This window comes from Coffea arabica, chromosome 8e (genome assembly GCF_036785885.1).
Source record: "Coffea arabica cultivar ET-39 chromosome 8e, Coffea Arabica ET-39 HiFi, whole genome shotgun sequence".
Classification (NCBI taxonomy): Eukaryota; Viridiplantae; Streptophyta; class Magnoliopsida; order Gentianales; family Rubiaceae; genus Coffea; species Coffea arabica.
The window spans coordinates 47,031,732-47,044,271 of NC_092324.1; the positions used below are offsets into that span (position 1 = coordinate 47,031,732).

General features: G+C 36.6%; 2 protein-coding genes across 2 annotated transcripts; one reads left to right on the forward strand and one right to left on the reverse strand.

The window, feature by feature from the left end:
• The first annotated feature begins 4,650 nt into the window (after nucleotides 1-4,650).
• Nucleotides 4,651-9,386, forward strand: LOC140012927 (uncharacterized). The gene is made up of 5 exons (XM_072061513.1): nucleotides 4,651-4,790; nucleotides 5,599-5,874; nucleotides 6,019-6,124; nucleotides 8,012-8,155; nucleotides 8,898-9,386. Exons 2-5 carry the CDS (start codon nucleotides 5,612-5,614, stop codon nucleotides 9,135-9,137), a joined length of 753 nt encoding a protein of 250 aa, XP_071917614.1. The 5' UTR covers nucleotides 4,651-4,790; nucleotides 5,599-5,611; the 3' UTR covers nucleotides 9,138-9,386.
• Nucleotides 9,387-9,793: 407 nt separating this feature from the next.
• On the reverse strand, nucleotides 9,794-11,690 carry LOC113703732 (probable protein phosphatase 2C 72). The gene is made up of 5 exons (XM_027225197.2): nucleotides 11,377-11,690; nucleotides 10,972-11,283; nucleotides 10,762-10,876; nucleotides 10,409-10,632; nucleotides 9,794-10,319 (listed from the first exon to the last, which is right to left on the reverse strand). The coding sequence occupies exons 1-5, from the start codon at nucleotides 11,551-11,553 to the stop codon at nucleotides 10,128-10,130; spliced, it is 1,020 nt and encodes a 339-aa protein (XP_027080998.1). The 5' UTR covers nucleotides 11,554-11,690; the 3' UTR covers nucleotides 9,794-10,127.
• Nucleotides 11,691-12,540: the final 850 nt, after the last annotated feature.

Here is a 12,540-nt window from a genome sequence, read left to right on the forward strand (position 1 = left end):
GAGCAGAGGACGAAAGTGAATGAGAACGACAATAAAGTCATTGATGACGATTCACATGAGTGGAACATGCGTTTCCTTTCACAAACACGTAAGCAGGACTATGACCGCTCCATTTCTTGCTCGAAACATTTTCAGACAACCATTCTGCTACGCCACAGACTTCCCATCTCAATAATTCAAAGTTCCTGTGCATTTTCTTGCGTAGCCAACTGGCCATCAACTTGCAGAAAAAGCTTCAATTATTATTGGAAGAAACACATCGCCTCAGTTTTCAATCAATTGCAGCTGCTTCAGATATCCATCCAGCACTGAATCGTGATGCAGCAGCTTTCCTGATAAATACGAATGGTTGGAAAATCATCATTTTCTTTCGCTTCATTAGTGGCGTTAGGTGTTCGTGAGTTTGATATTTGTCACGCATAAGAGTTCAAATCAAAATTTTTGAGTGAATATTGGGTTCTGATTTATGTGATCAAGGCCTAATTTGGAGGAAGAGATTTTTGCCCCTAATATTTGCCAATTTATTTGACTCAAAATATTTTCTCCCTTGTCGTTGCCATTTTGTCTGACGCCAACAATCTACATTTTGTTGCCGTAAATGTTACTTTGGTGAGTTTTTTCTTTTTTTCTTATCGCGTCCAACTGTGAAATTGCAAATATGTGCTTCATATTCTTTGAATCCAATTCTTGTTTAGAGTAGAGGAATTTTTTTTTTTTAATCATCACAGGAAGTATCTCGTTCGGACTAATCTCTCTGTGCATGTGCATTCGTTCCCCAAAATACACAAGACGGTAGAAAAAGTCGAATCCTGATCACATGGTACCGAGACCTAACGAGGCAATCCCAACACCAGGCGGGCGGGCGGGCGGGCGGGCAGGAGGGATTTAGAAAGTTGCTTCTTACACGAAAAAAAATGGTAATTGAAGAGTGATGGCTGATGATAAAGATTCTTGAATCTCGTTTCCATCCTGCTTCTCGTTGTCATCGTATTGGTACCCAAAGTCCAACTTTGGTCCCTACAAGTGGAATGAATCTTGTTTTTCACATCATGCTGCTGTGTAAATTATTTTTACTTTTTCTTGGGCTAAAGCAATAGTTTTTATTTTTCGTTCTATTATTGGTGGCAGTAAAAATGCAAATTGTTCATTTGTGGGGGATCCACGGGATCCAGGAAAGATACGAAGAACTGGTGTCACGGCCTCACGGGGGGGTTCGTTAGAAAATCTGAAGGCGGCGGCCAAAGGGCCCAAGAATATTAGTGACTGCTGTCGTCAAAGGCACTGCAGGAAAAGCTGTTATGTTTCTCAATCAAAGATCATACAGTTGTGTTTGTTTGTTTGTCCATCATTTATTTCCCAGATGCCGTCTCCCATCGTACTTCCCTCTCTCATTAGTTGGCGGACGAAGGAAATTTGTTTTGATTTGGTTACCTCTTTCTACCTTTTTTTTTTTTTTTTTTAAGTTTAAGGGTGATTTCAAATCTGACAAAAAGAAACAGAGAAAAGGAAAAGTTGAAAGTGGAATCATAAAACTCAAAGTAACTTAAAGTTGAATGTTCCTTAATCTTGGGAACACCCGTCTTTTCTATTTTATAATCCAATTTAACAGTTAATGCTAATAAGTTCAGACTTTAATATCCTCAAACGAACGTGTTTGATAAATAAAAATTAAATATTTTTATTTTAATCTTAATTTCACGTATTAGACTGTATGATAAAATTATATTTAGTGTTTATATTCAAATAATAAATTTTACACCATAAAACCAGAAACCTCAAATGATGCTGGGACTTGGGTCACTCATGGGATAACTCTTAAGGAATCCAGGATGACACAGATTAAATCTTATCCCTGTGAGCTATGAATGCCAATCTTATCCCTATGAGCTATGAATGCCAATTTTGAGTCCAACTATTATGGTGCGACATAGACTCCTCGTCTCAATAATTCAAAGTTCCGATATTTTTTTTTAGTAGTCATATCAATAATTCAAAGTCGATATTTTCTCGAGTAGCCATCAGCTAGCTAGCTGAAACCATTACTCCTGAACACGTTGCCTGAGTCCAAGCAATTGCAATTTCATATGGTCAAGCATTGAATGGCGAGGTAGCAGCTTTCGTCCTAAATGCAAATGCTTGAATTTCATTTTCTTCCACCTTATACATGGTGATTCACAAATAGGATACTTGTCCTACATCAGTTTGAAGGAGAAGAAATAGTGCTTAATGCATAGAAATGGGATGAGTTTTTGAGCCAATGTTAATTTACAATTTATATGTTGAGCCTCTTTAGTAGGTGAGATTCTTTTTTAATAGCTGCCATTTTATTGTGCCAAAAAATGACCATTTTAGTCTCTTATCGTCAAAATTTTGATCAATTTAGTTTCAAATCTATCACCGCGACCATTTTAATCCATTGTCTTTACTATAACAAATCAATCTAGGCAGCCTTGTTTGGATTGCCGTTTTCTGCCGGAAAATTACGTCGTTTTCCGTGATCACATTTCCCTATTACCTTTTTTCCTCACATACATCAAATCGCTACAGTAAATTTTCAACAAAAAATGATGGAAAATGCAATCCAAACACAATATAAATTTCTAATGGAATTAGTCCTATGCACAATATGTGCACCATTGAAAATTTCATAGGTAGACTTATGGTGCATGGAACTGGTTACATTAGGGTTTTCTAATTTCTCATTAGAAGTCCTAGATTTACTTTGTTTTGTGAGGATAAAGTTTAAATTGCTGTGCAAATATACAATTGGGCACAGCTTTGACGATAATGGATCATTTTTAATGGTGCACATACATTCCATGTGACTAAGTCCATTAGAAATTTTTAATTTTCTGTTTAAGATCATAGATTGACTCTTTTGTTAAAAGTTAAGGGATTAGAATAGTCGTAATGATAAATAAGAAATTAAATTGGCTAAGACCCTATCGTAAATGTTATTATTATACTTCGTAGTCTTTTTGTCGCCATTGTATTTGTGACCCAAAATCCTGGAAAGCTTTTTCTTACACGACAAATTGTACTAAATACTTAGCGTCGTGATGATAAGGATGCCTGAATCCCATCTAATGACGTTTGCATCCACTTTCTTCTTGTCAACTTGTCATTTATACGCAAAGTCCACCGTCGGTTGCCACAAGGGGAATCTTGTTTCTTACGTTACGTCATGCTAGTATAAGTATTTGAGTCACAAGAAACTAAAATGGAATTGTAACTTTTTCTTGGGCTAAAGAAAAGGTTTATTTATTTTGCATATATTTTAATCGGATTTCTTGTTCCCGACCAACATAAAAACATTAAACAAGCAAATGGTGCATTTCTGGGGCGATTTTTGGATAGCTCATCTCTTCCTTCTGCGTATGTTTATTTCGTTTATTTATTTTCCGGTTGGATCTACCTCCGTCCCTCATTGCAAGCCTTTTTAGTCATAGCGATAAAAATACACCCATACTTCAGCCATTGGCATGGAAGGATACGTGTTTTTTTTTTTTTTTTTTTTGTCTTATCTCTTTCTACTATTTTTTTTTTTGAGTTCAAAAAAAGACTTTAAACTTTTTTTCTCGTATGCGAGGGGTGGAATTTAAGAAATAGAGAAGGAAAAAAAATTTTAATTCAGAATCTCTACGTTTTAGAATCTCAACTTTAATGGCTAAATTAGTGCTACTTTTACAACAATTTCAAACTTTACAAAAGAGACAGAAAGAAAAAAGGGAAAAATTTGAGAGCCAAACGAAGAAACTCACACTAACTTGACTAATGTTCCTTGGATGATGATCTTTCTACTAAACTAACCACCTGCATTTGCACGAATTACACTATAAAACAAGTAAGCTCAAGACGTTGCTGGGATTCGTGACTTGAGCGTTGGGGTGACCTAAGCAGTCTAAATCACATCATTTATAAAAAGCGAGTTTAGATTACGACATTCTTAAACGACAAATACAAACATAAAAATTCCTAAGATTAAAGAGGTGTATTACGCATCAGTTTATTTCTGTCGTTTAAATCGTGTGTTGTTTAGTATGGGATTTTCCTATATTTTATTCCTGGGAACTCTCAGTATCATCTATGAATTGTATTCAACTTTGAAGTGACAATTTGCTTGAAGGAAAAACGGGTTCATTTCATTTTGTATCCTTTAACTATATTCAAATTCTCAATTTGGTTTCTAAACTTTAAAATAGGACACTTTGGTCCCTATATTATAAAATTTGTTGTACTTTAATTCTTAAAATATAGTACTTGTCCATTTTAGTCCTTAAAGTATAAAATTTACCCCAATTTAGTCCCTAACGTATATCCGTTTAAGCATAAAATCTATCTCACTTCCTTCATGATTTTACTTAAGTGAACCAAATTTTACAGTTTAAGGATTAAAGCGTACTGTTTTAAAGTTTAGGGACCAAAATGAAATTTTGGATATGGTTGAAGAGTGCAAAATGGAATTAACCCCGGAAAAATCGGAAAATAATGACACAAAAGTGTCAAAATTAACGCAACAGTGATAAGCCCAATAGTCTTTTTGTGTTTCCATTCTGGAGTCTCTCCATTGTAGGGGTAAAAGGAGCCCACGGATTTCGGGCCATCACATTTTTGTTTTCCCTTATCTATGAAAATTTTGTTGAGCCCAAAATATCCAAAACCCACCGATTGGCGGTTTCCTCTTTCCAACCAAAATCCACAGCGTCGAAAGGGAAATTAACACAAAACCTTCCAAACTACGGGTAGCGAAACAAGCGTCCCTTCGACTGTTCTTCAGAACCCCTCATCAGGTTGGTCCGATTCTCCCTTGCTTCGTTTGATTATTTAATTTATCTTATTATTTTCGGTATGCATATATCTTTCTATACTTGTCGATTTGGTTTCTTGCTTTTGAGCGCTTTTTTTTTTGGGGACACTTGTACTACACTTGATTCTTGATATTATTGTTCATTTCCCCTTACCGTCTTATTTACTTAATTTAGTGGGCTGAAAAGTCTGAAGGAAGATGATGCTAATAAATGAACCCTTTTGTCCTTTTGTCTTTTTATTCCTGGGAAAATCACTAGCTTTGTAGAATTTGTGAGGAGACAAAGAAAGGATTGGAATTTTGAACAAGGTCGGGTGTTGTTTCTTGATAGCGTGGGTAGTTTTGGGTTAGGCGTTGGAATAGTCAATCTAGACTTGTTCCTTCTTTTCTTTAAGAGAATGGGAGAAAGCTCCTTTACATGAATGTGAACATGCATAAATGGTTGTAGCTTGATTCTGAGAAGGATGAGGAATTAGCAACTTTTTCCTGAGGACTCCATTGGGCTAATGGCCCTTGATTGCAAAGGGGCAAGCTCGAATTTGCTACTTTTTTCCGTATGTATCTAATTAAAAAAAAATAAGGAAAGAAAACTTTGACCTGGGAGTGATTAATCAAAATTTTTCTAGGATTGATTTTTTTTTTATTTTAAAATTTTTTGGGGTTATGAATTAAATATTATGCATTAATATTACTGTGTATTATTAAGTAATCGTGTTTGTGATGGTTGCAGAAGTTTATGTCTTGTCTTATGATTGAATCTGGAAGTGACTTTTTGTTTGGACACATTGCAGATTAGTTTGTGGCATGGAGAGAGGAGACAATGTACTTGAAACCATTTTTGAAGATGAGAATCTCGAAGATGTTGAGATGCTTGATGTAGAAGAGGGAGAGTTGGTTGAGGTTAGTACAGAGGCTGAACATGGAGAGAGCAATGCTGGCATAGAAGTTAAGGTTGGAAATTCTGAAGGCTGCACCAATAATCCAGGAGAAAAGAAGAATAAGAAGAAGAAGAAGAAGAGCAAGAGAAAGAGAGGCAGTTCAGGTCCTAATGTGACAAATATCAACAGGTGCTTTCCTGCTCTAAGGATTTTACTACAGCTTCAACTCTTGGAATGTTTTGTTCTATTATTCAATAATGAAATGATCTCTTAATATTAGTATCTTTCAAGGATTATGTCATTGGTAACCAGTTACTTTGCTGTCATATGCAGATTTGTACTGGATGTCTGTAGGCGCTTGAAAGAGAGGAAGTCTTATTTGGTTTGGGCTGCTGTGGGTTGCCTTGGTGTCTCTGCTTTGGGTGATCTTGTAACAGAGGTAAAATTCCTGTTTTCCTTCTTTGTTGGGTGGTATTTATTTCAAACGTCTAGCCTTTTCTTGTATGGGATTTTAAACTTTATTTCAAATGAAGGCATTGTACATACTGCAACTTTGCCCTTTGTTTCTCTAGTGCATGGTGTTCATGAATAAGTAGTTAACAGCATCAAAATGACTTCTTTTTTATATCAATTTTTTCTGAAGTACTCTCAAATTAGTTGTTGGGAATTAATTTGATTGTCTCATTTTATACACAAATGGAGGATTATTTTTCTTTATTCATGCAATCACCAACAAACATTAAGTTTTGAAAGATGGGGATAACAATGGTCTTGTATGGTAGATAAGGAGGTCACTGCCATTGGTCTTTGTTTCCTGGTATTTTCAAAAGTATTATACAAGTTTTTTGTTCTAGTCGAGAATGGCTACATTTGAATTGAGGGTACATAATTTTGGCTTCTGGGCATCAGCAAGATTATACTTGCTATCTTGGAAATCACATATATTATTTCATGGCTTGTATAGTTGTATGGTGTGAAATTTGGTTTGCGCTTCTGTTTCTTGCAGAATTTTTCCATGGACCTTCATAAACACATTGTGCTTGTGCTCCTTGTGGTTCTTTGTTTTTTGACTTTAATTTTATTAAATTGCTTATATTTATATTGTTAGTTCTTCCCTCCCTTGGTAAATTTCCTGTAGGCCTGTCATGAAACTGATGCATCTTTAACATTCTAATATTATATTTAGTAAAAGGGAACATCTCCCCATCTCTCTTCATACTGTTTGCAACTTCCAAGATGCTCCCAAATCTACTCCTATAAGCATAACTAGAGACAGCAGCTTCTGATAAACCTTCTGGGATTCTATCTAGGCGCAATTATGGTAGTTATGTAATGACAATATGTTAGCATTATCTTACACAGGTTGTAATTGGGAATATTAGAGATCATTCATAGACCTTTTTTCTGGTAAATAGAGAAATAAATCACTAATTGTTACAACCAAAGTGAGAGATTATGGTCCAAAAGGTTGCTCAATTTGTATCAAGATCTTCTGCCTTTATTGAGTTTCTGATGCCTATAGTTTCCTATCCTTTTGCAGATGCATCTTGAAGAAGCATTGTCACTGGTGACAGTGTTGTGGCCCTTCTTATCTGAAATAGCTTCAGACTGAACCATTGACCTTTCATATTGGCTTAGGCAGACTAAAATGGTATGATACAGAAATATCCACTTGTATACAACACTTATCGTAACACCCGTCTCAGACAATTAGATAGAAAGAAAGAAGCAGAATAAAGCGCAGGGGGCAAGGGAAGAGACTAAAATTTTGTAGTGAATAAAGTCAAATTCTCCTTTTCCTCTACTGAAATATTGAGTCTTGAAATATTTTTCGATTTAGTTTTATTGTTGTTCACATCAGAGTGAATGAGAGTATAATTTCAGCTTCGTAGGTGGACAATAGTTTTGATTGCAATGAAAAGCACTGACATCATATTTGCAGTAGGAAGGAGTTGTGGTATTTTGTGATGGAACAATTATATGGACAGAAAAATAATTGATAAAGAAGTGAGCTAAACAAAGTTCTTGTGTTATTCTTCACTCTGATGACCAGTTAATATATTGATGTCAACATTTTCGCTTCTCCATTTTTATAAGTTGGAGTTAAGGAAGGAGTTTTATTTTGCATTAAGTGTTGAGCTTGTTAGTTGTTATTAATTATTGATGTTAAAACGTGATTCTGAATATCATGATAAAATTTTATGATTGAATTTCTATTTGTAGAATTTCTTGGATCTGAGCATGCATATTTATGGTTAAGATTGTTTTGCCTTCAATGTCTTCTTGCTTTATTAACTTCAATACTAATTTACGCATTACATTGTAGGTGGAAGCAATTCAGGCCTGTGGAGGTCAGAAAACTGCAGATGGTAGACGTTTCCGAACAGGTGGTGGCATATTGTGGAGTGTCCTTAAAGTCCGTGATCCAAATGCTTACAAAGAGATTATGAGAAGAGGAAAGGAATTTGAGGTATACTATCATTTTGTCTTTGTATTTGAGCTAAGAAATTTCTTATGCGCGCTTCACATACTGCTTTTTCTGTCTTTCCTGGTTAAATATAAGATTGTAAAAGTTTAGTACATAAAGCATACTTATTCATGCATGATGCACTTTTTTGGCTATTAGTTTTCATGTTTCATGGGTAACTGCAGCTGGTTCCTTAGTAGGATAAGATGATCAATATGGTAGCTTGCTCACTCGGGTTTTTGAACTAGAAATGTGGAACACTAAGAGCAACAAGGGGGAGAGTGAAAATTGATTTCTAGCTTAAGTGTAAGGTCGTGTCCACCTTTAGTCCATTTTATGGAATTAGTTTTATGCTTCTCCCACTAGGTATGGAGCTAAGCATCATCTAAGCTGGATAATCTCATTTGTGGTGTGCACTAAATCTATTTATAAAGCCAATTTACCAAGATGCCATGGTCCTGTTAGTGCCCACCTTTTTTCGGGTAGGATGCATCACCCAACGAATTCGCTATTGTAGGTTAAAGGTTCAATTGGAAACATAGTACGTAAATCTTATGCAGTTGCTTGTTTGAGTCCATTGCCTTTCATAAGGCTTATTCTTTGGTTTCCTTAAATGCCTTGATAGTGTTGCTGGATGAAGTTTTTTTGTAATAGAGAAGTTATATGTTGAACTCAAGTATTTCAGATAAACAATTGCTTTTCACTTTCATTTATTCCTGATACCAGTTATATGAAAATTATGCAGAAGCAATTTAAGCCACAAAATGTCAACCTAGATACCATGCACAACAAAGAAAACCCTTCCCAAACTACTGGAGAAGTTGTGGATGGCCTTCAAGAGGCATCTCATCAGGAGAACCAGCTCAAACAAAATACTAGCGAGCGGAATCGAGTATCTGTGCATGAGCGTGTTAGGATACCAGTTGCATATGATGATTTGCTTGACGGAGAGAATCCTGGAGATGGAGGAGCATCTGTAGCTTAAATTGCATGTTGTTAATGCTTGAACGACCTCATTCTATTATATGAGAGAATTTTTCCATCTTCTGTGTTTTTTTTTCTGTGGCATTTTGCGACGCCTTGCAGTAAATCTTGGGACGAGAAACTACACATTTTTGAAGTAGGCGAGAGAATTCTGTATATAATTCGGAAAGTAAATTTGAAGTTAAAAGCTTACAGGATGTCTTGAAGGGTTAGCTTTCCGAACGTATAATCTGAATTTTTGTTGGATGAATGCTCTTTCTTTTATTTTGTTATTCGTGATTGTCTGACGACATTTTCACGCATGCCTTGGAAGCCCAATAAAGTTCCTCCCACCATACTGAACTAGTCCTCTGCTTCTGAGCCTCTTCTGCTCTCATCAATAATCATTATAACCCTTCTCTATTTTTGGTTCTCAAGACTGGAGGAGCGAAGGAGACAAATGGTGTGGGAAAGAAAATGAAAAAATAATAAGAGGGGGATGGGGCGGTTGTTGATAACAAAAAAGCAAAAAAAAAAAAAATTGAGACACTAAAAATAAATTCAGGAATCATCTGTGTACGTGGTGGAAAGATCCATCAGGGTGATAATTGAACTACCTTGCGGATCAGAATGTGACTTGCACTTGTATCGTGTTCAATTAGGAGTTTGCTAGATGGATTAATAAGCAAGAGTATATTAGGCATTACTGCAAAACAGGGTAAGATTTGTTGAACCATCTCACGGTCCAAGTTTTGTGTTATCGAAACACTTCTTCTATCTAGCACAAGTGCTCCTCCTCCTGTTCTTGTTCTCTGAAACTGCAATTCTTGGACTCGTGTGCTGAAGACGAATGTACAGGCAGTTGCTTGTACATTCCACTTGATCATATCCAAGAATAACAGTAACATGCAAAGTTTCTTACAACGCCTATACTGCCTTCATCCAGCACATTAGTCTCAGAGCCTGAGACAAGGTCTCTCGCAGAGCATTTGCAGGTCTGCAGCCCGAGGATTTAGGTTAGAGTACATGGTTGACTCTTTTGCAAGAAGAGGCAGAGGACAGTGCAGTCATCTCTCTTTGAATTAGGAAACTTTTGTTTCCACGCTGCTATTGATGCATCGACCACTGCTTTTGCTGCTGCTTCTTCACTAGCCGCTGAAGAAACTAAGGATGTTACTTGATCATTGGAAAGTACATCCCAAACCTGAAACCAAATATGCAATGACAGATTAAAATCCAAATCGTCTTATGATTTAAGCAGATACATAGCAATTTTTTTGGCCATGGCCATACCCCATCTGTCGCCAGAACAAGAAACTGATCTTTCTGAGACAACTGGTGATAAGAGACCTCAGGGATGGCAATGATGCCATGGTTTTTAAGCGCGAAGTCTCCAAAAGCTCGTGACATGGCTAGGCCGGGAGAATCATCCAGTGGTAGCCACACTCGCTGAACATGTGGTTCTTCCTTCAATGCAAGCACTCGACCGTTGCACTTCCTTATTCGATCTGCTTCCCCTGCATCAAGATGAAATTAAAGCACACACTTCTGTGTATAGTTTAAGGTAAAATGACCTCTTGTTCAACGTGAATACTGCACGCTCAAGCTGTGATTATGTCCATGTGGACATAAAAAAGAGGTCTTACCAGGTAAACCAGGCTTGAGATCTGTAGTTAATTGAACTGGAACAATTCCATTCTCTGATTTTGTTCCCACAATTGCTCTTGAATCACCAAGATTCCCAACAATAAGATAATCGCCCTGTAAAAATCTTTACCAAGTCAAAACTCCAGAGACTTGCAAACACAAATTACATATTCGATGTTCTATTCCTTCATGCTTTTTTAGCCTCATACCTGCCTTACAACAACAACAGCAGTAGTTCCACTGCAAGAGCAATCCACGTTCTCAAGAAGCTTGATTTCCTTGTCCATCACCTTGAAGGCACTCAGAAAAGCGTCTTTCCATTTATTAAACCTTTTGCTGAATTGTACTTCACCGTTCACTTTCTCATTATATTTTGGAGGACTGATGACCTTTGCCATTGCATTCATCTGGTTCAGAAGCAACGATGGCAACCGGTTCCTCACCATCTTGCTGACCTTATGACCATAATATCCATGTCCATCAAAGACTCCACAGAAAGCTCCATCTTCCATTCCATAGCCCTGTCAAAATAGGTCCCGTTCCTTGGTACCATTACCTAACAAAAAAACACATGCAGAGCATACAGTAACAATAATGACCATCTTGATTCTTACCTGATAGAGAATTGCAGCATCTTGGTTTAGACCTTTGCTTCCTTGATGAGAATGAATGGAGCCAACTCTCACCTGGGATTCATCTGAATAATTAGTATCTTCATGGTAGACCACATTTTCTTGAGCACTTTCAGCATTCAGAATCTCTGAAGATGCTGTGGAGATGCAAGAACCCATGTCGAGTCAAGTCAACTGCTGGTGTATTTCTTATGGTGCATATGCTTTTTGGAATCCAGGAACTGGTAATATAGTCTGTTTATATATGCGGTTTGGGAACCTTTGAAGTCTACATTCGCTTAATCTATATTACTTGTGAGACTATGGGTGGCTCCTAGCACGCTTGGAAACGCACTAAGGTTCAATTATCCATGGTTTTTTTTTTTTATTCTGTTTTGAGTGTTATCAAGACTACCCCAAGATTCAATTGAAGGGGCCTCTGAGGTGTACCCGTGTAGGATTAAGCCGCTCAAATATTATAATTAAGTCATTGGCTGGTTTTTCCTCTACTTCTTTCCAATAAAAAAGGTGCTGGATCAGAGGTCCTATTGTTGATAAGCAACCAAGAAAGTCCTCCACTTACTAATAAATTTGCTTCATTTGACATAACAGTTATCACCATCTATTGATTGCAAGTATAACCAACTAAATTTTCAAAAGGAAATCTCTTTCTTCCTGTAAGGATATGTGAATAGCTTAACTTGTTGGGAATAGTCTAATGAATGGGAAGGGCAATCAGAGTGAAAAGTCTTAAATGTCAGTTCTTTATAATTTTCTTAAAAAAAAGAAAACATTCAACTTCTAATTAAGTTCCGTATTTAAAATAGTTCCCGACAAATATAACAAGGGTTTGTATGAGCGCTCGTTAGAAAAATCCATACAATAATCATATAGAAGTGTTCGTAAGAGGTTCTATTATTTTTCATCCGGTTGCTACTATGTTTCCTTTTCTCGCAAACAGAAATTTAGTACACATTTTCCTTTCCTTTGTTGGGATGGAATGAGTGAATGACAACTCAACTTGGGTAGGTTTTTGTCATTTTAAAGCCGTGGCTGATCTAATTAGCACTTTTGTCATACAGTCCTATTAGATGGTTGACCTTGGCCAACTTGATGCACTTTACAGGGTGAAAGATTCAATTAGATGGCAAAGCCAACAAGGTAAGA

Coding starts and splice junctions, on each gene's coding strand:
- LOC140012927 (XM_072061513.1), top strand. CDS start 5,612: ATGGAGAGAGGAGACAATGTACTTGAAACCATTTTTGAAGATGAGAAT. Junction 5,875..6,018: donor AATGTGACAAATATCAACAG/GTGCTTTCCTGC, acceptor TGTCATATGCAG/ATTTGTACTGGATGTCTGTA. Junction 6,125..8,011: donor TGGGTGATCTTGTAACAGAG/GTAAAATTCCTG, acceptor ATTACATTGTAG/GTGGAAGCAATTCAGGCCTG.
- LOC113703732 (XM_027225197.2), bottom strand. CDS start 11,553: ATGGGTTCTTGCATCTCCACAGCATCTTCAGAGATTCTGAATGCTGAA. Junction 10,877..10,971: donor CTGTTGTTGTTGTAAGGCAG/GTATGAGGCTAA, acceptor AGATTTTTACAG/GGCGATTATCTTATTGTTGG. Junction 10,633..10,761: donor TCTCAAGCCTGGTTTACCTG/GTAAGACCTCTT, acceptor ATCTTGATGCAG/GGGAAGCAGATCGAATAAGG.